A 26,257-nucleotide genomic window follows, 5' to 3' on the forward strand; every position below is an offset into this window, starting at 1 on the left:
GCGCACAGACACGACCGACCGATCGCGTCTCGTGTAGGAAAAAACGAATCTCGCGCCGCCGACGCGTTCCGGGGGGATCGTATTTTTTCGACCGCGACACCACATCGCCGCCGCCGCCGCCGCCACCACCAGTTGATTCACGTTTTTCGTACCGGACCAGCGCGCGCGCCCGAACCACCACCGACCGTATCCGACGCCGCCCGGTCACCGCCGCCGCCGCCGCCGCCACCGCCACCGCCACCGCCACCGATGCCGCCGCAGTCTGTAGGGTCAAAATAATCGCATCCCATATCGCTCGAGCGCGCGTGTTCGTCCGTCTGTCCGTCCGTCCGTCCGTCCGCGTCTGTCTCGCGTCACACGCGCCCGCGCCACAACGCACGCCCATACCGTACGCCGCCGTCGACGTCGCCGCACGCGCCGCACACAAGGTGCCAGCGTTTTCGCGGTCTGTCGCAGAATCTTTTAATAATAATAATAATCATTAACGTTGTTCGCACTCGTGAGCCGTAATAACATAAGGAAGAGAAGACGACGACGAGGGAGAAAAGGGACTCCTCTGGCCGATTGAGGGAACTGGGAACACGCATTATAATATTTCCGGTGAGTAACAATCATAATAATAATAATTACCTATTGTTATTATGTCCCTGGGCTCCCTCATAAGACATCACATTTTGTACAATCGTGTTTTATTAATAATTAATAATTATTTTGTATTTCGCGAGCGCTCGTCCTTCCCCTCTTTCTACCCCGCCTCTTCCCCGAAAATATGTCCACTACCTCGCGATTTTCTTGGCATTTTACGCGCGAATTTATTATTGGTGCACTGCTCGCAGTACATTTAGTACCTACGCTCCGCGCGTTCCGATGCAACGGTTATTTTTACGACTCAGGTACTTTTTTTTCGCGGCCGGTCGTAGCTATAGAATAATGTGCTAAAATATTATAATATTGTTTGTTTTTGTTAATGTACATATTATTTCATTGCGATACGACTTCTTGCGTCCCGCAATCGAACGGAACATAGTAGGTAGTAGGTACCTATATAATACGCAAACAGATAACCGATTAATTATCATTTTTAACGTTTGATTTTATAAACTCAATGATAATTAACCTATTAGTGAAACTTCGGTGTCCACACTTATCATTATCATTTGAGTAACTTGTACTTTCCTACATTACAACACATTGTTGGGACAGATTTAAAATTAGAACGATTTAAACGAATGAATAAAGGCCGGCTATTAAAACCATTAAATATGCCAACAACAATAGTTGGCACTTTTCACCATGGTCAAGGATTTTTGGAAAAGTTACAATCTACGTATTTCATCTTCCGGTTTCACTCATTTTAAGGATATAGAGAAAAAACAATGTTATATTGCAGAATAAAATACGGTTTAAATTGATTGTATGCTCACAATTAAAATACCCATACATGTTATAAGTCTATTTGTTAGTTCAAAACAGTTAAATGTAAGAATGTTAATATTCTTTTATAATCAAATTTAATCGAATAGTGTTATAGGTTAGGTTAACATACCTTAAAAATATATAACTATAATAGCGTTACGACCTATAAGATCTCTCTACCTGGAACAGTTGAATTGCTAGAAAGGCTGCTGCCTGCTGAGTATAGTGAATTATGTATTTTATAAAAGAAACTAAATTTTATATTGGCAATAATGCGATTAATGGTTGGCGAGTAGTTAGTGGGTGGGTGGGCGGTGGAAAGGGGTGCTAAAATAAATCCACCCCAGTGGGCCAAACATGTGAGTTTGCTTCTGGTTATTTTACCAAGATGTACTTGATAAATATCAGGATTAATAATATACACGTTATAATAAAATTACTTTATATTTCATGCTGTATAATAAACAAATGTGTAAAATACTAAAGTCAACATATCGTTATTTTAACATGTATATCATTAATAAGTAATAAAAGTAGGTACGTGTGTTGTTTCGAGTCTGGTGTAAAACTAAGCTTAACCTTAAAATATGTTTGTAAAATTTTGTTTAATAAAATAAATTATTCTTTATAAGCAGGAAGTGTACTTCCCCGATCGTGACCTTAACCTTGTTTTTTTAGTGAAAACCTGCTTAATGAATATCGAATAAATGGCTCAATAATAATATTATATCTGCATAATTATATAATATTAATTAGGTAGTTCATAATATTATTAATACCTACTACAAATTACAACTACATTGTGGTTACTATCATATATTTTAATTGTGATCAGAAATATAATTTTTACGGTACCGCTAACTCTCAATTTGATCTCTCTATTTAAAATCATCATTCCACTGGACTATAACGTTTTTTTAAGTACCATTATAATGTTGTACAATGTATAGTGTATGATGGCATATTTAGTATATATTATATATCATTTTATAAATTAAAGTATGTACTAGATTTAATTAACTCGAAATACAATTTTTATGGTTGCAATATAGTAGGTATATGCTTACAACAATCCAAATGAGAGCTAGACTATAAAATCAGAAGTTTAGATAATTTATTATAGGTATGATATATACCTAAGTATCTATGTATAAATAAAATAATCGTATGTAAGTATAGGTATATTATATACGGTGTATACTGTATATAGTATGTCAATGTATTTTTCTAAAAAAATAGTCTGTGTTGACAAATATACTATGGATAAATCAACACAGACCACGGGACATCATATATAATATTTATGGATAACTATATAACTACCGAAACAAGAACCTGTATAGTATTACAATTTCACTTTTTAAACATTTACCTGTACAAGGATCCAGAATTACCTATATGGAAATAATTATCTACAGTAGTATAGGTTAATATTTTATTGAATGTATGAATTAATTTTATTTTAATCAAACATAATTAAAGTGATTTACAATATAATATGTTAGGTAATATTCGAATCAGTTACATGTTTGCCAAAGGTACATACGTTTGTTAACATACTAAACGTTAGGATACCATTTTTTTTTTTAATCGTTTGTCGAAGCATTTGAATATCATAAACCGTGATAAGTGTAAACTTAAATATAAAATCGTATTTAAAACACTGTACCGATAAGAAATTTTCTGTGAAAATATTCAAATTAATAAATGTATAACAAAGAAAATAATCTAATACATTTCTATAGAGAGAACGCCGCTAGAAATATTATGATTCCATAAACTCAATAGTATGTGTGTTAGGTACATAGGTTAATGTACAAAAAAAGTAAACTATAATATAGATATAATTTAGTATCCATACGGTTGGAATCAAACGTAACGCTAGCATGAGATTACATATAGACATTAATTATATTAGGTATTAAAAAAATGTGGTATTTTTTAGGCTCGTAACGTAAATTTCGTTTATTTTAGAAATATGATTACGTAAAAAAATTGAATCTTTCACCGCTTCCGTAACTTGTGATTAAATGTTATCATGCTAAGCTCGTGTCACTCAATGTTTCTTTGGTTCATTGCATCTTAAAAATATATTGTACTTTAACCGTTTCACTTCTATTCTTTAGCCCACAATCGTATGTTACGTATTGCAACATCACTCATGGGGTTATAGAACTACGAAAACAGTCAACAATAAATTACTGTATGTGTCACCTGACGTATCTAAATGCTATACCTATATATTGTATTGAAAGTATAATGTGTAAAACTAAAGATTTTACTATGGTACAATTTGAAAACCAATATCAATAATCTCGTTCAGTTTATTTTAACTATACAATTATAATTAAATGATCCTAATACTTGAACCTAAAGTATAGGTACCTACCTACAATACGCTTTTGAAGGAGTAGATTTTACCTTTCTAAAACTATAAAAGGCGTCCCAAACGATAAGTGAGGAACAATAATTACGACTAGGTAACAGATGAAAGTAACAATTTTTTTAACTCTTTTATAGCTCGTCTTCGGTTAGTGCAATTCGTTATTATTACGGCCAGGATATGCCAATTTATTGCCACATACTTTTCGCTTGTCTATATCTATTTGAACTATCATTCTTCACATTCAATAAAGTAATTTAAATAAAATAAACAATGTATTAGTTATTGCTAATCTTACTTCTCAAACAATCTGAGTATAATAAAACAAAAATGCATTGATTCCTAAGTATAATAATATTGTCTGCATACTTTCTTTTGACAATAGTAATAATAATAATTATATGATAAGGTATAAGGTTCTTGATTCTTTAAAGTCAGTCAATTACAATAATTCATTGAGTATAACATTTCAAATTTGTAACAAGCAATATAGAAAACTATTTAATATATTTTATTTATGTTTAAATATATTATAAAAAACAAATTTAGGATTACGACGCTTCTTGTATACTATTAGTTGTAATTTTGCAAACACTGGTTTTTGCAAATATTTTTACTTCTAGACACCGATTCTTTACGCACAATCCAACGTCTAGACATACGAAACTGTTTAGGTATTTCAGTTTAAATTCAGAATATAAATGGCTGGATTGAAAATAATACCAGTCGCACCCGTTTCCCGTCCCTTTAACATCGTCGATGAAAGTGACAATGATGCTATATACGCTATAGGTATACGCGTATATTTTGACCCACAATACAGGTAAAATAAATTATGATTCTATTGTATACACATAACATAATCGTATATTATATCGAGGGATATCTTTTATATTATTTCTTTAACCTTTCTACTTAGTTTCATATCTGAATTTTATCTGATGTATTGTATAGGGGATAAAAATGACCCAATATGGTGTCCATTAATCCACTACCATTTCAAAAGAATGTTTAGGCGTGGTAACATAAAATATAATTGTAGTTTGTAATTCAGAATGTGAGCCAAGAGAACATTTCTAATTTTGATCTATTTCCATGCGACTTTAAGCTAAACTATCACATACACACTTAACACATAAAAAGAATCATAACATTTATAATGATAAATAATGCTGCTAGACGTATTCAAAAAATTCGGGAAAATATAATATATTTATTTTTGTTTAAAAAAAATGTGTACTAATTTCATATGAGATACGTGAAGATTAAAATAAAATTAAACAATGCAGTCTAATATGAACATTATTTCCATTCAGATTAACAATATATATTTTGTATTAAGAGGATGTCTTCTGCTCACTATTAACTGTATTTTTATTTCTGACCGATGTCCATCATTGCGAATTCACGTTGCAGAACTAAGTAGTTAGCTTTGATATCAGAGTCAATTTAATATTATTAAGTTCGACATTAAAATCTATGTTAAGAACATTATCTGTGTTTTTAAGTTGACTTTTTTACGCTACTTCAATTTTGCTGCGATGTTCAAAATGAGAATTTTTAATTATAAAATTTAACATACCTACTCATAACTTGTCGTAACTTGCATACAAAAGTAAATACAGTGAAATTAAACCATCTTACACACCTAAAGGTAACAAGGCAATGATTTTAACTTTAAGTTTGATAATAGGTCAATTCACTCTAATATTAAAACTAACAACACATGATTGGTTCTGCTGAACGAAAATTCCCCATGTTACGGTTCGTCCAGAGAGAGAAAACAAAATATAGTGCTCTGATATCCTCTTGTGAATGTGTTTCGTAGTCAATCAATAAACAGACACGCGAGCGCAACATTTATACTTTGTCAGTTAATATTGAAAAAAATACCCCTTGAGGTACCTGTCAATCATACTGGCTGATGAACTGGCTAATGGCACATTATGTGCCGTATGCATGTATTATTCAATTAAAATCATTGCTCCACAATATGTCTAGACACGTGCGTTTTACTCGATTACGAACAGTTTTTTGCCCCATTATACCGCAGGGTACTTACATTTTATAATTCACGGTTTACGTGCTGAGCTGTTGCACATTTTTAGAAATGTATTGCCATTCAAGTACTTTCTAACAGCAACACTACAAATTATAGAAGTACTTATAGCTATAACCTGAGTAAAATCGTTTAGTCAATTTAAATTTTTTGATTCCATTACCTTTTATTGTTGGGTACGTATTGCGCTTAAGTTTTTGAAAAAAATTCTATAATATTTTATATTATTCAATATTAATCGCAAAAAGGTTTTTTTTCGTGATATTTATATACATATAATTACTTATTTTTAGAGATAAAAAAAATTAAAGAATTATATATTATTGTAGGTGGCCATATTATTTTATATTTTGTTTATGATAATACTTAATAATTAAAATTGAATGATGGCCACACTACCATGTAACTATAATATGTTACATAATATCGTTATTAATTATTTATTTAGAAAAATAAGAAACTAAAAGGAATTTTAATTATTATTTATAAAACAAAATAAAGTTAAGTTTAATATTATAATATTAATTTAGCTATAGTTATAAAATTAAAATATGAATAGGTCGAATGATTAAAAAATATCACGATTTAATATGTTTAACCTTCACATTGATTCAAAACCATAATTTCATTTACAAAAATTGATTTGTAATGCATTGAACACCATGTAGTGGTGCCCTCAACAAAAAAAATTTAAAAATTTAAATTTTTGATATCAGAATCTATTGCCTGCTATAAAACGTAAAAAATAGGTATATGTTGCACGCATAGATTATGTACCTATCTTGTTCACGTTAGAAAATTCAATAGCTTGTTAATGCTGCAGTATAATAAATTTTGATTTTCTGTTGTCATCAATCGTTTAAGTCTTTTCCGAGTCGTACACATAACAGGTAGATAAAGATACTGCAGGTCCCAATGTCCCATAAAAGTATATAGGCATGCTTACGGTAATATATCACTAGGTATAATACAGCTCTATTTATTCTGAAAGAAACTTTCCTACAATTTATATTATTGCGTTAGGTCAAAATAATAAATAATCATTGTCGGAGGTCTCGTCTGTAATATTGTTTTTGGCCCCTCTAAGGTAAGGGTGCGATTCCTGACGATTATGTAATTAAATTCAATTTATCTAAACGAACCAGGCCGGTTCACGTGTGCAGTTGAACATGGCGGACACGCTGTGGAAAAAAAACTAAAAATTAAAATATTATAATAATTTATAGACCGACCGACCACGGGTAACCGACGACAGTGGGAAACGAGCAAATGATTTACAACAGGAAACATAGTTGTACTATATACACGCATGTTCTTATATACATATTATGTAGATTAAAGTATTATATGAAATACATCACACTTTGCAGTCGTGCCCTTTTAAACACTTAAGGTGCGGGTCCTTTACACGTGTTTTCGGGTCACCCTGTATGGCAATTTATTGCAAGAATGTCATATCCCACACGATCGAGTTTTCTCACGTTTTCTCCGTATACACATGTATGCAATAGATACTTACAAAGTTGTAATATCTATACTCTCGCGATGACAGCAAAACGGATGACATTTGACCTTTTATCATTATTACTTTTTTTTTTTGGGGGGTTGGTACGGTGAGGGGTTACAAACCAGGATTTACGTGGTCTGTGTTTCATATCGTATATAATATACATGAGCTGCAGTGCTGTGTGGGTACCATCTGGCCATGTAAAATGTTCAATTAACTCGAAAACCCGCATTGTCCCGTTGGGCCGCACACGGGAAAACGGCCCCGTAGGCGGACCATATATTATTATATTATTATTATTATATACAGTACATGCATATATGGTTTTGCGCGTGCACATGTGGTCTTTGGTCTTTTGTTCGGTGAAAACTGAAAGTCGCTTCTGAACATGACGTACAATATAAACGAATACAAACGATTGTTTAGATACTATCATGTACATTTTTTTAAGGGCTCTATAACATACGTTTTACATCCCGAACGTGACAAATTCCAAAATACAAATAATTCTGCTAATGGATTTTTCACTAATAGATTTAGATTCATCGACACGTGTGCTGTACATCGACATTGGATGTCAAGTGAAAGCAAATATGACTTTTGCCGTTCAATATGTGTATACGACTATGGAAAAGTTAATCCAGTTTAGTAGCCATATAAATTTTTTTTTTTTTAACAAGCGATAACAACAAGTGTTTCATATATACAGAGTGATCCGTTAAGCACCTTATTTTTTCTGTAATGATATAGGTAGGTAATCAAATTCTGATTTTTTAAATTTCTGAGTATATTAAAAACCATGTATTTTTTATTATATAGATTTAACATACCGTTTTAGGAATGTTCTGTATTAAATACCATCTACTTTTTTGCCAACAAGAATCACACTTTTTCTGCGAAAAAGTGAATCATGTGACTTTTTTGATAATGCTAAAATGTCTTGATAAATTTGAATTCGAACGAGTTTTTGTTGAACTATATAACTTTTTGCACTAAGGAGTAGGGCTAATAGGTTCATGGACTTAGAAGGTATAATGGCAGCTATGATTTAAAAACTTTAATTAATTAATAGGTATTAATCCATCAAAATTTTATAATTTGTAAATACCTATGTCCATATTTAGTTGTTACTATATTATTTCCATACTTGATAAATACTAGTATCCAATATTACATCTATTTTTTATTTTTTGTAAAACAATTTTTAAGGATTATTATCCGTATTAGTACCTATATACATATTAATAACTCAGCAACTGCGCTTTCGTATTTTTACTATGTGTTTGCATATATTTAATATTTAGAAGCGTTTCTGACGATAAACCAAAATAGGTGGGGCAAAGAAGTCATGCAGGATTTTCATTTTTTTTCTTACTGTTTAAGATATTTTATTGCTTTAATTAATCAACATTAAAATTGGTTAGGTATATAATCTAATTACTTTTTATTGCTGCACAATTTGATAATATGCAATAATTTTTTTTTTAGAAATCATTACGTTTTTATTTTTATTAATGTTATTCTTATGAACAGTTACATAAATTTAATTTTTATATGGTCATTGCAGTAGATGTTATGTGTATAATGATTTATTTAGTGCATACAAATTTCATCTCGACAAATCCCAAGTCAGGTAAATGTACCTTTTATAATGAATTGAGTCCAGGATGCAACTATTGAGTAATTTTTATTCTGCAGCATCTAAGACATAAATGATTTTCGATTCATTTATACAAATTCAATGTCGAATTTGAGGTATAATTGCAGTGAGTTAAATGTTCAGTTTGATATTTTGAAATAAATTATTAAATATTACCTCTTTGTATCTAGTAATGAAAAGTTTTTTTCAAAAAGCACATTTGAACTTTTTCAATGAAATTAGAAAAAAATCGTACAATATACATAGAACACAATATAATATGATAAATATGCTGTTATTGGTTATAATTTTTATACTATAATATAATACGTGTATAAAAGACAAAATTAAATAGAAATTCATAAAACCGATAAAGAATTAATCATAATTTGAGGATCAGAACAAAAAAAAAAACAATAATATTAACTAATAAATTATTATATAAGCTGGTGTGAATTATAGGTCGTTAAAAAACCCACTAAAAAATATAAACAAGATAGTTCATTCCAGAACGCAATTCATATTATGACTTTTTTTCAAGATAAGATGATTGGAAGTATTTGTGTGCACTTTAATTATTCAACTATTTTTTTTTCATGGTACTTTGTTATCGCCGTATTTATGTCATTGATTTTTCAGAATATTATGATAAAACGATTTACTCTTTTAACTGATAATATAATTTATTAAAAATTGATTTAATTTATAAAAATATTTTCATCTTACATATAATTCAAAAGTGGAAATCAACTTTTTCGTGCATTTTAAGTTGTGCAATTATTTTTAGATTCTTTGAATTATTTTATCAAACAATATCTAACTTACCTACTCAACTAACATTTTTGATTTTGTAATATCATGAAATTTCTATTGAATAATGTATAGCTTTTAAAAAAGTTTTGAGAACTCATCTTTATTTACTGCGATTTCATAATAATCTGTACGGTAATTTAATTGTGTAATATAATATATTTATTTACCTTCTTGTAGCTTACGTATATCAACATAATATTATATGCACCTTATAAGGAACAAAATGTCACATTTTTTAAATGGTATATTGCTCCTATAGAAAATGTTTTGCTCATAATATGTAATTCGTTATATAAGTGATAAATGTGAATAAAATAATTATGCAATGATAATTACAGATATTATGTATAATATTCATGAAATTTCTAAATTGAACTTAATTTCGATGCAAATTAAATTTTTAACAAGGAAATCGACGTTCCAGCTGTTCCTAACTATTACGTCGAATGACAAACACTGATTACTTATACTTGATAAAATAAATACAAATTAGGTTTATCGTGTCCCAAAAAGTTAAAAACACTTTTTGTGGTTTTCGTACGTTTCTTTATACACGATAATTTACACACAAAACATTTTATACCAATTTTGATGATTTTTACCTTGACTATGTGATTTTCAACTTATCATTATTAGATATTTCAATAAGTGCCTAAGATGATTATTTTTTGGGGGTCATTTGATAACACGTCACACATAGCTAGGACTAATCGTTTGCCTCAATCTTATTTGAGTTTTCAACGTCGGTAGTTCATAGTTCAAACAATAGTTTTGAATTATAATTACTATTAGATTAGTTTATACAAAGGTCGTTCTGAGTACTCGAATAGTCGAGTTTTAGTATTTGATAAGTAATTCTAATCTTAACAAATTACAAACAAGGTAAATATTTTTTCTGATTAAATTATAATAGTATTAATAATCATTATAATCAATAAAGTATTCTGTCTAGAAAATACAGCACAGTATAACCTTTAAATCTATGAATAGATTATTTAACCATCTTGAAATTAATATCCAATATACTTAATTATATTATTGTTCAATAATTTTATGAGTTTATAGCAAATAGGCATAAAATACAATTGTGTTATAATAAATTAATAACAATTAGTATTGATAATAATTGCTTACGGAATAGTTCCGAATAGAATTTTTAAATTTTATTTAGTTTACTCGAGTACAATAAATAGTAACATTTTCTTATTCACTTTGCATTTATTATAGGCACCGAGAACTAAGATACTCTTAAGATTTTAATCGAAAAAAATAGATTAATATTAATTTAATTCGTGTCATTGAAACAAAATCGGATTCAAATCGTATTATATATTTTATTATTATTGAATGTCAACTTCTTCCATGTTTATACAGTAATTTCTCGTTATCCAAGAAAACTTGATATTGTCGTTAATTAAATCGGTAATGATATATGCAACATATTATAATAATATTATAATATGATCCTTTTTTTAAACAGCAAACTTTTTACTGACGTTTATAAAAAAAATTAACAAATTCAAATTACAAGATTATATGTAATATTATCTCCCATAATGCTCAATATTAATATTTTAAACGCCATATTAATTCAGTTATAGTCAAACAGAATGATATGCTACACTAGAAATTGTTTTTCAATACAATATTTGATTTCCAATTGAATCGTACGTTTTTATATAATTATTTTAAATTTATGAATTTATTTCACATCATTGACGTATACGTATCAATAGACGTAAACTGTATTGAACACATAAGTAATAATATTATTTCATAGTATTCATAAAGTTATATAGTGTGGAACATTGATTCATGCTACCTTGACACACATATTAAACAGCTAATTTTCACGAAACTGTCCAACATAAAAAAAAAAAAAAATAATAATAATAATAATAATAATAAATAAATAAATCGTATGTATTAACTAGTTAAACGAGTTTATATATTTTTTAACCGAATTTAAAATTTTACTTTTTTTTAAATTTGTACCTATACAAAGAAAACTTAGAACTAAAAATATAAAAGAATTTGCTTTTAAAAAGTATATCAAATAATGATACTTGTATTTTTTTTTTCAAGTCTTGAAACAATATACCGAATAAATTCCACTTGTTTGCTCCTGAAGCGCCAATTTGTGCGACAAGTAAAGTATAAATTTCTTGTGGCCGACGGTGTAAACATCATAGGTGTTGAGCTCAACAGATTTTTTTTCCAATCACGAGTATTAAAATAATATTATCTACATTGCTATGGGTTCGGCTTATGCGTATAGTCACAACGAATAACTCACCGCTTTTCTATTTTACCGCTAGGTAGATATACGTTTTCTCGTCTCGTTGAAGTGTTGTTTGATATGCTACCTATACGATGTATTTTTACCCACACTAATAACTAGGGAAAATATGTTTTGATCCGCACTTCCCTTTGCCGCCGGTCGGACGGACCAAAGCGAAACAAATGATGGCGGTGAACACGAGTGCAACAATAATACACGCGTATACTATAATACTTGCCCCAAGGACGTTGTGCATGTAAAAAAAGTCATACTATGATGATAAACATTGTGGCATATAGGTAAATGAAAAATCATCCTTCCTTCCCCCATTGGGCATTAATAATGTACTACAGAGTTGGTAATATTATCAAATTCAAGTACCTAATGGATGTTTTTGTTTCAAAAACGTGTTTTAGTTATCGCTTAAAATATTTTTAATTGATCTCACGTCAAACAGTAGGTACAAAGCACTCGGGAAAATCGAAACACTTCAGTATGAGTTCATCCGTATAGGCGTACTATATATGTAGGTACAAGAATTCATCTAGATTTCGATTACTATCGTGGCGGCGACGACGACGACTGCTGCAGCAGTTACCACTAACCGGGTACATTATGACGCACTTGCGTTGTACTATATGCGTGACAGCTACCCGTCTGCCGGCGACGTAACGAACAACCGGTTACCATCATCGTGGATAGAAATCCTGTTTAATATGCTCCAACGTATACTCTTCTCTCAACCACCCTCTCCTTATAATGACGAACCTGCAGCAGACGCGAAGACAATAAAAACGCTCCTACATTTTTTTTTTGTTCGTTCTCCAATTTTGTCCTCTATTTTTTTATGGATTGTTATGCTGCACGTATTATAAGCGCTGACGATCTAGCTAGGTGGTCTTACTGTGAGTTTTACGGAAATACGAGTAAAATGCATGTCAGCTTGTGTTTTGGATTTTTTTCCTACGGGTTGAAATTATACAGAAAACCTCCTGGATTTATAGGTTCCCAACTCTTGAGCTACCCGTATTACTGCGTCGACCAGGCGCATAGTATATTTTCGTAACTATTATAAATCTCACCGAAAAAACCGGCGCATGATCAATGAAAGGTACACGATATAATATTATTTTTTTCTTAACGATAGTAAGTGTATAACGTCATAATAATAATAATATATTAACTTTGAAATAAGTACTTTTGTTGTTCGTGTAACATATTCATAACAGTTCTATACGTAAGTACCTATAAGTATACACACGTCCATTATACATCCATGAGAAAAAAAATATTATTTCTTCAATGCTTTTTTGTATTGTACGTTTGTGTGTATTTATTTATAGGTTTAATATCACTGTGCTTAACATAATAATATACGACTAGCCTCACTCGTAAAATATTCTGAAGGACAAAAATCAAAACACGTTACAATTAAACATTTTGATACCAGTTAACAACACTGCAGTTATTATCCATAAATGACTTGACAAATTATTATATTGATGACTTGTACAAAATATTAAGTTTAAGAATATGCTGCTAAGAGTACGTACCTACCTATAATATTATTATTTCGATAATCAAAAATAATTATTGCACATGCCGATAAAAATTATATTGCTATTTGCCAATGGTAAAATGATGGACAGTCAGAAAGCACAGATTATGATCAAAGCTTATGATTTGTTCAACCGTGGTTTTAGATTTTGTTAAAAAAATATCTCTAATAGTACCGGTTTTATGTTCTCACAATGTCTTAAATAGATAATCTTATTACCGAATAACGAAAAATAACATAATAGCGTAATAAATCCATCGGCTGCAGCAGGAGTTGAATATTTTTAGAAAAGTTAACGCTGGAAATTAATTTTATTTCGACGATGGTGCGAACGGATAATGTGAGCATTGCATAAACAACGTACGGACGTTTTGGTTAACCACCACCGGTGCTCGTCAGTTATTCACGGCCATGCCACTAATCATATTGTAATCGGTTATAATATTATACGTACTCGGCTCGGAGCTAATGATTATATAGGTATGAAAAATTCGGTATTCTCGTTTCGAAACCGGCCTAGAAATGTCTGTACCTATATAATAATGTATGGTATAAAATATTAAACCTAAGACCACGTAGGTACTTACTATATTCGCTTTATTAAACAAGAATCGAGATTAACAACGCAATATATTATTACTATGCGGGGTATCCAATAATATCTTTCTACGAAATATTTTTTATTTACATGTCATTACTGTTTGCTTTCAACATAAAATAAATATTCCGCAGTTCACATGATTTTTTTTTAAACTATAAATTATAATCGTGTGAAAAAGTTGCAATAGGCTCGTTTTATACGCTTCACCTGCAAAAGTCGTCTCGTCCACTGCGTCTGCTTTCTTGATCGTCACATAGACACACCCGAACAAATTATTAAGTGAGACACAATGGACGCAAAAATCGCGTGTGTATTTTACTATCACAAAAACGGCTTATAGAACCTAGACGAGCGCGTTCTATGCAAATTCGTACAATGTGCGTTTAACGAACTAGGTGACAATAGCGCCTACTGGATTTTTTTAAATATAATAATAATAATATGTAGGTAGGTACGCGTAATTTTTTCATACACTCGTATATACCTACATCATATAATAGAACTGTGGCTACAAAAGGGGTTTTGAATTGCAAAACAATATATAATGATATTCAAGGTCCATATTCATCGCATGGTTTTTTTATTTATTTTTTTTATCCGGTGTAACATTGTTTTGAAAAAAAATTACCAAGTTTATTGATCCTTCGGATGCGGGCGTATAATACAAATTTTTTTCGGACAATATTATTTTTAATGGAAGTACCTACATAGTAGGCAGTGATGTATACCTATATAGAAAACAGAAATGTAAAAAAACGGCAACGCGCGAGCGTACCCACTGCATCGTAGAAATTTCGCTCACCGTCGTCTGAAAAGTAAAAATGCGCTTCTGTCGTACGACGTGTGCAGCTGGCTGGCTGATGCATGCGAAGGAGAATAAATAATAGTAATAATGATAATAAAATAAAAAATCCCATGTGCGTTCTTCATAAAACTGTGTGTACCCAATTAGGAAATTTGCCATCGACCAGTCGGACGGGTCCCGTGTAGACACGGCTGTACTAGTAAATTGCCGTGTGTACATAATATAATATATACCTACCTACGGTGGAGCTCCGTGTATCGTGTATAATGGTAAATGAGTGGTCATTGGACGCGAAAATAATATGCGACATTAAATTCGGTTCTCGGAATCGGAGACAGACGGACGCGCCGCGGATACACGCATCGCGCAGCTAGGCACCGGTCAATGGAAAAAGTTTTTTAAGGGTCGGCTTTCACAATAATAATAATATATAACATCGTGTAAGCACACGCGCCTAATGGTGTGTGTGTGTGTGTGTGTGTGTGTGTGTGCGTGTGTGTGTACGTGCCGTGTCGACATGACCCGATCGGCGTTTAAGGTGTGCATTTGAGAACAATTATTATTATGTTAGTTCCACAGATGGTTTTTAGAAAATACTGTAATAATATTGTGTAGGCACTTGTTAAAAGACAACAAACAAGTTTGTGCTCATAAAACATAATGGGTACCGGGTTTCTGGAAAAACGTACTTTTGTTGAAAAANCCCCCCCCCCAAATAATAGTAAAATAAAAAAACCAAATTAATCAATAATTATACTTGTCTGTAATAACCGAATGATTAGTTGATTGCCTGGACGAGAGTAACTACTCATAGTACGTAAAATACCTTAATTGTTTTTCGAAAAATGATTATAAAATTATAAATAATATATCATAGTTTTTTTTATTCGAGGAAATCATGGTGTTATGGTACTTATAATATTATTATGTATAATTACATACCTAAACTTTTATTTTTCATCAATTGTTATCATTCATCGAAATCAGTCCTTTAAAAAATAACTGAAAGTTATTTTCGGTCAAAAATAAGTGATGAGGATTACTAAGATTGGCATTTGTGTACCTATTGAGTTAGATCACCCCAGGATATTAAAATTGGAAGACGTTATTAATGAGTTTGGTTTCTTTAAAGCTTGTAAAAATATGTTTTACTTTTATTTTTTTGCTATTTTTATGAAAACATTTATGCAACAATAATGTAACTTATATATAATAACTAATATACAAATATAACTAAAATACGAGTTTATATTTACGTATACCTACATAAATAATAGCTATAAAAATTAAAATACAAAAATTCAAAAAGTTATGTATAAAACGTGTTTATTTTTATTATTATTTTACATAAATTATTACATGGCGTATAAAAAATTTTTTTACTGTCAAAAATAAACCTATATTTGGAAAAGGAAAAAGGGAGAGCTAAAAAATAAGATCCTGTATGATACAATTCTAAGTAGATATGTCTCTCCGACTGATGTAATAATACCTATATAATAACAGTAATGCCAAAAACTATAATATCGTGGAATCTAATAAAATTTCTCGCTGTTCCTTAAATAATTATTTATTATTAGTTTTAAAAAGTTTATCGAGTATAGATTTTTAAGAGAAAATGAGTTTCCATTGTAAAGTACCTACATCGAGTTCTTGACATACCCCATACTATTAGGTACTGAGAAAAAAATAAATCATTCCATTTGGTTTTTGTCCTCTTATTGTAACTCTACCTTCCAAAAGACAAATAATGACTCTTAATTGTTGAGAATTATAAAAATTGCAAGACAATCTGCCACCATCAATCTGAGATTAAAACCACAAGATTTCAAAACGATTACGCGATAATAGGTATAATAATTACATTACGCCAACGCAATTTTTTTTACATTTTCAATAAAACACTCATGACCATTGTACCTCGTACATGTAATACGACCAAGGTTCGCATAATCGTGTCAATGGGTGGAGTCTGCAGTGTTTTTCGGCCGACGACAAAAAGAAAAATGATGATATAACTTTGTTTGACGCGCTGCGTAGACGTATGTACCTAACACGGTTAGGTTAAGCGCGCCTCGATCGCCGGCGGCGGTAATGACAGGCGAGCTGCACTTTTTAGAACATTATAATAATGCGCCATTTGGCTTTGCACAGGTAGTTAAATAGTGACTGCAGGAGAGTCGTACTCGAGTGTAGTTGTCGGTATTATAGTAGTTCGTCATATGGACAAATAACTTCCCTATAACCGGTACAGTTCAAACATTACCACAGATATTATAATGATATGTACCGCTCATATATACATTATACATATATGTATTTAATAATATTACATATATATATGTATAGTAAGACACTAAAACCAAACGGAACGAAAAAACATTTACCCATGTCGTCGATGAGAGGTACTCGATTGAATTATAATGTTCAAAATGCAACGGCACTTAAATTATAATAATCAGTTATCACTAGGAATAGTCAGTCATCGTGCTATCTGTATTCTTAGTCACGGTGCATCTCAGGTTGCATAATAATATTCTGTTATTGGAATAATGGAAATTGTGTATAAAGTACTACAACAATACCTAATTATTATATTGTAAAAATGTTATATTTCATCTGTTTTACATTACTGTTAAGACGTATTTCATCTCCACGCTATACAGTAAGTTAGATATTATCATTGTAGTCGAACATAATTCTGCAGTACATATATTTTGTTATGCTTGATATTTATTCCATTTGCAGAGTATTTTCTAATAGCATTTTCATTTAAACTCATACCAACATGAATATTTCAATAAACTACCCTTTGCGTTGTATACTTTCCTCTAGCTAATGTTTTTCTGGATTTCAGCATTATTTTATTATGCACTAAACTTATTCAATTTGAATCCATTAAAGTTATTTTATCTGAATATATTGCGTGAGAGGATTTAATTAATTTTGGATGAATAATACCATAGCATAGTATAATAGTATTTCTTTTTCGTTCCAACGAGCCCTATCTACACAACGTACGATTGAATTAACGTCTTAAATACCTACACGCTGCATCTGTCGAAATAGGTAAAATAGACTAGTTTTTAATTTTTTAATATAATCGGTATGACCATTATATTTTAAAACGGTTAATGAGATAAACAGTATACCTTTATGTCCATCGTTACATGATATTATAAATAAAAGTTCGAGTACTATATTTTATTTAAATACTTTTAGGTATATAAAAAGGTTATCATTTTAGAAATTCTTCTTAATCTTTTTAAAAGTGCCATATTGTTATCTCGACTTGTATAATTTAACTACTTTTGGATTTTATTAATAAATTCTCAGTATTCATAATAATAATTACACATTGGTACATAGTATTACGCATTGTAGATTTGTAGGCATGTGAAATAATTTTATTATTATTATATCATTTTAAAAATCGATTCGATTAAATTTTCAATCTCGTTGACTAGAATGTACCAAGAACTATTTTTTTGTTAGTACACCCGTAATACGATGTCTCATGCACATGATAGTGTATATAATAATTTGATGTTGAAACATTACAGTACAAATTATATGAAATACTAATAAAATGTCATTTCGTGATGTATTGTTATGCATTTTTAATAATGGCAACGACATACCTATATATTAGTACAGGGCATAATATCAAAATATATTTTCTGTGCTTAAGACAATTTTTTTTCCAATTAAAAAAAAATAAACTTTTTTCACGCTTTTAAACGTTCCGTATTATGATGCGTGGACGATAATATTATAAATATAATTTTAAACATTATCTTACATAATACCTAAATTTAGTATCTAACAGTTAATATAATTTAAACTAAATAAACATACCGCACTCAATCATTTTAACTCTGTTCCATGTATATATTTATAACTTTCTGGAATGGTAGTCCAACAACCGAGTACACTCCGTATAGTTAGTTTTAAAATTATTGTGTCCCATTAAAATAATACAGGGTTGAATACAATATTTCGGTCCTTTAGTGAGTGTTGCAGAAAGTCAAAAAAATACGCGAGTATTAATATGTCAAGTATGGAAAATCGTAAGCAGAAAACCGTGGTCTATTCGTGTATAGGTAAACGTCGTAATGAAACCGAATAGCAGGCACTATATGAGCATATGGTCTAAGGCCCCTTATCGTTACAGTTAGACATGTTTTTGTCGTTTGTGAAACTATAGGAAAACGTTCTGTCGTATGGACTTGGGACATAAACATTAGTAAAGCTGATAAACACTACAACGAATTGCATGTTTAATGTGCCGTGTGTTCGAGAACAACCAGAAATGTCGAGACTGTTTCTTTGGCTGTTGTAGTCTGTACAACTTACTGGTGAACGATATATTAGATACGATATTCACGAATGACATTGGGATAAAAGAATTTTGTCGTCAAGACCAACGACTACCAGCGTCGTGATGACAGTTAAACTTAGCCAAAAAACATTTTTTTTTTTAATGATATATTAATTATACGCAGTACGCAGTACGCATTATATTATTTTTTAACGTTCGCGTTTGATAAGTAACGCGTGTGGAATATAAAACGCTACTAGCATATTTCAGAAAGTTTAAATTCTCGCGTATTAGTGCCGTTTATTATTATGTTTTGAACAAAAACTATTAATTATAAATTCGTTTTTGGACTAAAGAACTTTATGTATGCGAACTGTGCGGAAAACGGTCGACGGAATCGACTAATGAGACGTAGTAACAGTCGCTCAACTGGTGCAATGGCTCTCGTCCGACATTAGATTACCTAATTGCATTTTTAGTTGATGAAAACTCGAAAATGGAATACAAATTTATGTATCGAAATTGTGTCGGAATAAACAGCACAGCCGGCCAGCCAATATTTTACCATAAAATGTAATATTATTATTACATTGTAACGTTACTCTAGTTCTATTGTCGGTGTCGGTATATAGGTATATACAGGGTGATCCATATCAACCTTTTCTGTTCCTCAATAATGCAGATATTCGTAAGAAGATTTTTGGATTTTTAAAATGCACCTATTGTAAAATTCTTGAGACTTTTTGTACCTGCACTTAAAGAAAACACTACTGTAGTGATGCAAACTTCTGTTTTTCAAATAAGAATCACCTTTTTGACTCTACATTATTAAGTGGACAATTAAATGTAGATGTACATAATTCAAGATTTGAACAATTAGTTTTTCAGTTATTAAAATTTCCATGTCAATAGCTGGAATGCTTTATCATAGTCCCCAAAGATGGTTGTACAAAAATATTAAAATAGAGGCGTAATACAGGTATTGGATCCTGTATGTATTATAACTTAGATCATTTTTACAATTCGTTATGGATTAATCACTACAATTTTCAAATCACCATATATTCCCCTCCCCCAATATTCCAAATTCATTATCAGGGCCTATAACATTGTGCTTGGTTCACAAAGTCAAATAATTCTTGCAAAAACTGTACGATCGGAGGGTGGGAAAAGGTGCGAGCTCGGTAAATCACTCTGTATATCAATATAATATCATAGTAGGTTCATGGCCGATGTATACTGAATTATTATTAGGCTATAATGTTATAGGCTGCAGTTTGTCTGGAATGACAAAACAATATTCGATTACCTGTTTGATTTCCACTACCCCACCACCGACATATACCTAAATAGTGATGTGTCGCAGCAAAACTGCTTATGCCGGAATCAGGTTAACCGTCCGGATTTTTTTTTTTTGCCAACACGTCGGTGAAATTTGAATCGTCGTTTGAGTCGCCGAGAGATTTTGCAATAGCCATAATACTGCGGGCACCTATAGGTAATAACCGCGAGCATGTATACGAAAATTTGTCACGATCGGTTTTCCATGACATATACCAGCTATACCTATATTTGAAACGATATTCGGACGATCCGTTTTCTGATATTATACGCGACCTATTTGTCTGCATCGGTGATGAATTAATGCATCGTGTTCGGCTGCTGAGGCCGATGCAAATCTACCGGATTTTACCGAATGCGGTTCGTGTGTACCTGTGCCGCAGTAGATGGGTACCGGTTTCACTTTTCACACGTGCTTTTGCCATTTGCACACAATCGCTTCGGAAGAAGACACGACCACTGTGGTGCAACCGCAGTCGCGATTGTACCGCAGTTAGGATTTTATTATTTTTCATTCTTTTTTTTTCTCGAGGCGAATCCGAGTGTCGCCGAGGAAACGAAACAGTATACCTAAATAATAATAATTATAATAATAATAATATTATCCGGAGGATTATTGTGGCGAAAAATATAATAATATACGCGTGTACAATTAATTACAGTTTGCTGCTCGTTTTATTCGCTCAATGTTATCAACGTACCTAGTTTTTTTAATATTCTAACTGAACCAATTTTATCTCAGAGCAATCCGATACCGCGTGTGTATAATAATATTATGTACGTACAATATAATAAGTATTAATATCGTTAACTGTCCGTTTACTCCGTTTTCAATACTTCTCGTCAAGTCTAGTGAAACATACTGCAACGTATTATTATTATATATTTTAAGTGCAACGATTGGTTGCCAACTGACTACAACTCACTAGAAAACGTACTAGAATATAATCATGATATAATATCGTTGTGCCTTAAGAGGGACTCATTTCGGTAACCTCTATAATATTATAATATACAGTGTATTATTATCACTAGGTTATGTCGTTCATTTTCATTTCAGTCAAGTCGTATCATTATACCTCGATGTAATAATATTATGAATATTATAATATATCGTATTCCCAAGTAAATATACGTTCAATATAATTATAGGTATTCAATGTTATTGAACATGTGCATCATAATAATATTTGTATGTCTATACGAACAATATAATTATATTAGTGCTGTATTATAATATTATTAATCAAAATTTTTTAACAAATAATAGGTAGTTGTGGGATTTGAAACAAAAAACTAATCGATTAAATTAATGCTATTTACTAAAGGTATTGAAAACTATAATCCTACATTTTCTGAACTTAAAAACAAATTGTGACAATAGTAGAAATTCGCGTTATCTTCTATAATTTTGACTTGATTCTAAACATTTGTTTTAATTAAGCGAAGTGTCATTTGAAAGAATATATTTTTGTGGCAATATAAAAATAACAATGACTCGTGTACTAAATAGATTACATTTGTTTGGTAATGTATGTGCCTTAAATAATACTGTAAAACCACATACGAAATCATTAAAAAGGATTAAAAATACAAAATATGATTAAAGTCTTATGAATTATGAACTATGGGTTATAATATATGTGAAATGTTAACAAGAGGAAGTGAAATGTCGGAAATATCCAATCGGTGTTATGCATTTTATTTTACTATATTATTATTTTATAAGTTGTATAATGTTTTATTTGATAGCGAAGAAATGTAAAATAATTATAATCTATACATTTTCGTTAGTAGAATAATATATTAAATCATATCATTTTGATAAAGTAATAATTTATATTAATTTAAATAAAATAATCTGTTAAAACTATTTATTGGACTTAACTTATGATCCTTATTCTGTGTTATAACGAATAAAATATATTTTGTATTATTTGTTAGTTATTTTTAATATGACTAGGATGGTAAAAACTGCAGTTCACTAAATATATTACCCAAATATTTCATAATACTAATATGATTATTATAACTTAAAAGTTAAATATTCTCTAATATATATCTTAAACAGGAGACTTGGCTTGTAGGTGAATAATTGGTAAGAGAACATAATAGTATTATTCGCAAATAATCTAATCAAAGATCCTGTGAATAATTAATTTGAACTTTCTTAGCCTGAAAAGCTATACCGTTTTTATATCATCGCAAATTTATAATAATTATTATGTCTCACTGGTATTTAAACTATTCATATAAATAATGCCTATTTTAAAATATGAATTAGACGGAAACTTACCAGCTAGCATCTTCACCTCAGTTTACTCGGGACTTAATATTATAATATATTTTGGGCCTTATCTATTAAATTAACATTCGTGATTTATTGAACAGTTTAGTAAATAAATACATAAATCAATAGTTTAAAAACAATAATCAATTTGCCTTTTTACCACATAATGAAATAATTACTAAATAATAGTCGTTTTGCCGATCTTTATTATTTGCACGTTATATATTTTATTTTTGAATCAATGAATAATATTGTAATTAATTTATAAGTTTCAATCATAATTATTTTAAATGCATAAACCTATTTATTATGAGTAGAATTAATACTAAGAATATTCTTTAGCGTTGAAATACTATTTTGTCTGTCAATTCACAACTATATAGTACCTGTCGTCAGTGTTAAACGCAAATATTTTCATTGCACATATTATAACTTAATACTATTTACAAATTATTACATTTTTTCAACCAAATTATAAGCTACTAAATAACAAGATACTTATAGGCAAATACGATGTACGAGTATTATAGATAGCACATTCCAAATCTTATAAATAAACGCTCGTCAATTTTTATCGCGTTTATTTTATTAATCACCCCGTTACCTGATAATTAATGTGTTCTGCGGTCATTATTTTGTGAGATTAAACTATGCATATTATCGACGTGTTTTGAATAACTTTTAACATAATATCTAATACTAGAAAATATTACATGATAGTATTATTTATTATACTTTTTTATATTCGTTATAATATAATATATATTATTATACTCTCTACTAAATTATTGTTAAATTATAGCACATCAATTCTAGCAATAGATACATCCTGCGAAACAAAACAAAATCAATACAATGACATAATATTATTATCATGGTAATTTTATTCTGAAGTCCTCTAAATGTTTTATTTTTATTTTTTGTTATAGGAAGAAATGCAGTTATGATCCCACAAGCCATGCAAGCATTTACGGTCCTGTTTGCCTTGTTTATTGCAAGTGCATCCGCTACAGTACCATGTCCCCATCCGTGCAAATGTTTCACCACCGAGAATGGAATACAAGGAGCTAATTGTACCGACTTACCGGATCAAATGACGACCGCATGGCCACAAAAAATTCTCCGAATTCACTTTGAAACTGATCGAGCGTCAACTGTTATGTTGAAAAACAAGGCATTCAAACACTTCCCGCGGCTTACGTATCTAGATATTAGTGGGGGTACGATACACTACGTGGGAAATTTGGCGTTCGATGGGTTACCGGAATTAGTGGAACTTAATCTTGTAGGTACGGGAATTAGAAAACTACACCGAAATACATTCACGAACAACCGGAAACTGGCATTCTTGTCATTAAGTAAAAACCCTAGACTCTTTGTGGGTCCTTCATTCCTTGTGTCCGAATCTATTACCGAACTTGACTTATCCGAATGTGGGTTGACCACACTGAAAAATGTGTATTTCAAAAGTTTACCTAATTTAAAATACTTGTTCGCTACGAAAAACGAACTCAAAGCACTCGGTTCACAATTTGGACCTTCCGGTGTCAAGTTTGTAAACCTTGCCCACAACCAAATCAAATACATCTACGAAGACTTGGAAGCATATAAACGTTTGCGAACAATTGATCTTACCGGAAATCCAATTAACTGCACGTGTGAACTTTCGGACATTGATAAAAAATTATCGTCTAGGGGCGTGGCTTTCGGAAATTCTATAACATGTGATAATACAGGAAAACCATTGAGTGATATGTTTGAAGTATGTTCAGACAAAGAAATGATGGGAGACGACCCCATGGACATGTACCAAGCAGATCATTTATTAAAAATCGATAAAAGTATGATACATTCAACGGAAGAAATTGACGATTCTGGTTCGGGGTCAGGTAGCGGTGATGGTGAAATTACGATGATAGAAGTTAAATCTACAGCACATACCTATATCGAAGACGTACAAAATAATACACAGATTGACGAAGTCAAAAACAATACACAAGTCGAAGAAGAAGTATTTACCAAAACTCACGTGGGTGATACATTTATAGTTCCTAAAATCGAAACGACTTCATTAGAACCCACTACTACCGCCGTGGAAATATCATCTAAAGACAAAACGGACGACACCACTATACTCCCGACCGAGGAAGTAATGGTTCACGTTCAACCTTCGGTCAATCCAACCGATGGAAATTCATCGACCATGCCATCCAGCATGGACCGCGGTATTGTCTCTCAGACGATACAAGCGCAAGCGCCAGAAGACGAAGACAACGTCCAGACTCAGGTAGCTGATTTCCTAAAGTCTAATGTCTATATAGCTGGGACAGCGGCCATATTGCTAATAGTCATCGTAGCTATTGTGTACAAGGCCGTGTGTATGGGAAAATCACGGAGTCACAGTATTGTGTCCAGCAATGATAAGTCCGTCGAGCTCAAAGACATAAAATACGAACAGGCCAACACGGAGGACGCACGTGACGACTCGCCGGCTAGTTCGGTGGAAGAGAATCTGCTGGGAGACCACGATAGCGACGACGAAGACGACAGTAGCGGACCCAACGAAGACGATGCATTGTCTTCGTCGCCGGTGACCAACGGTCACGCTCAAAACGGTTTGCTGAACAGCGTCATGGATGCGGTGAAAAATAACGAGGTGCCCTCAGCGATGACAGCGCCCGGCGGCCAAGACGTTCCTACCAGAGTGATAGTGAAATTGTGCGAAACTCCAAAAGCCTCCAGGCCAATAACGATCAATAACGTCCATTAAGTACTCCACGCAACATGAAGTGGCTCCTATATATATATTATTGGACGACGACGAATAACACATATCCAAATGTAAAATTCGTAGCATAATGTATGTTTACCATTTAAATGTATTAACGGTGACCCGTGTATAATTTAAGTTTTAACAGACCATTTTAAAAAATATACATCTACACAACACAAAGTCAAATTATACGAATCAAATATCTCTAGTACACAGGCACTAGTCTAGAAGACGACTGTAGTTGGGTTCAACGGTTAACTTCGATCCTAGTGGTGTCATTGTTGTCGCAGTTGGTACATCGGCGATTCGTATTTTATATATTTTGTATCTTTACCAACTTAGATGATATAGATACGTCATCCAGTAAATCTTAATATTTTTTTAGTTTTATAATATTATGATTAGGTATGTGTTTTTATAATCAAGCCTTTGCCTGGTTAAAATATCATACCAAATAATATCCATATTTT

General features: G+C 31.4%; 1 protein-coding gene across 1 annotated transcript; it reads left to right on the forward strand.

The window, feature by feature from the left end:
• The first annotated feature begins 225 nt into the window (after positions 1-225).
• Positions 226-26,257, forward strand: LOC111036103 (protein windpipe). The gene is made up of 2 exons (XM_022318004.1): positions 226-600; positions 23,944-26,257. The coding sequence occupies exon 2, from the start codon at positions 23,958-23,960 to the stop codon at positions 25,782-25,784; it is 1,827 nt and encodes a 608-aa protein (XP_022173696.1). The 5' UTR covers positions 226-600; positions 23,944-23,957; the 3' UTR covers positions 25,785-26,257.

Source organism: Myzus persicae, unplaced genomic scaffold, assembly GCF_001856785.1.
Source record: "Myzus persicae strain clone G006 unplaced genomic scaffold, MPER_G0061.0, whole genome shotgun sequence".
In the NCBI taxonomy this organism is placed as follows: Eukaryota; Metazoa; Arthropoda; class Insecta; order Hemiptera; family Aphididae; genus Myzus; species Myzus persicae.

Bases quoted from the DNA above. Each gene is read 5' to 3' on its own strand.
- LOC111036103 (XM_022318004.1), top strand. From the start codon at position 23,958: ATGATCCCACAAGCCATGCAAGCATTTACGGTCCTGTTTGCCTTGTTT.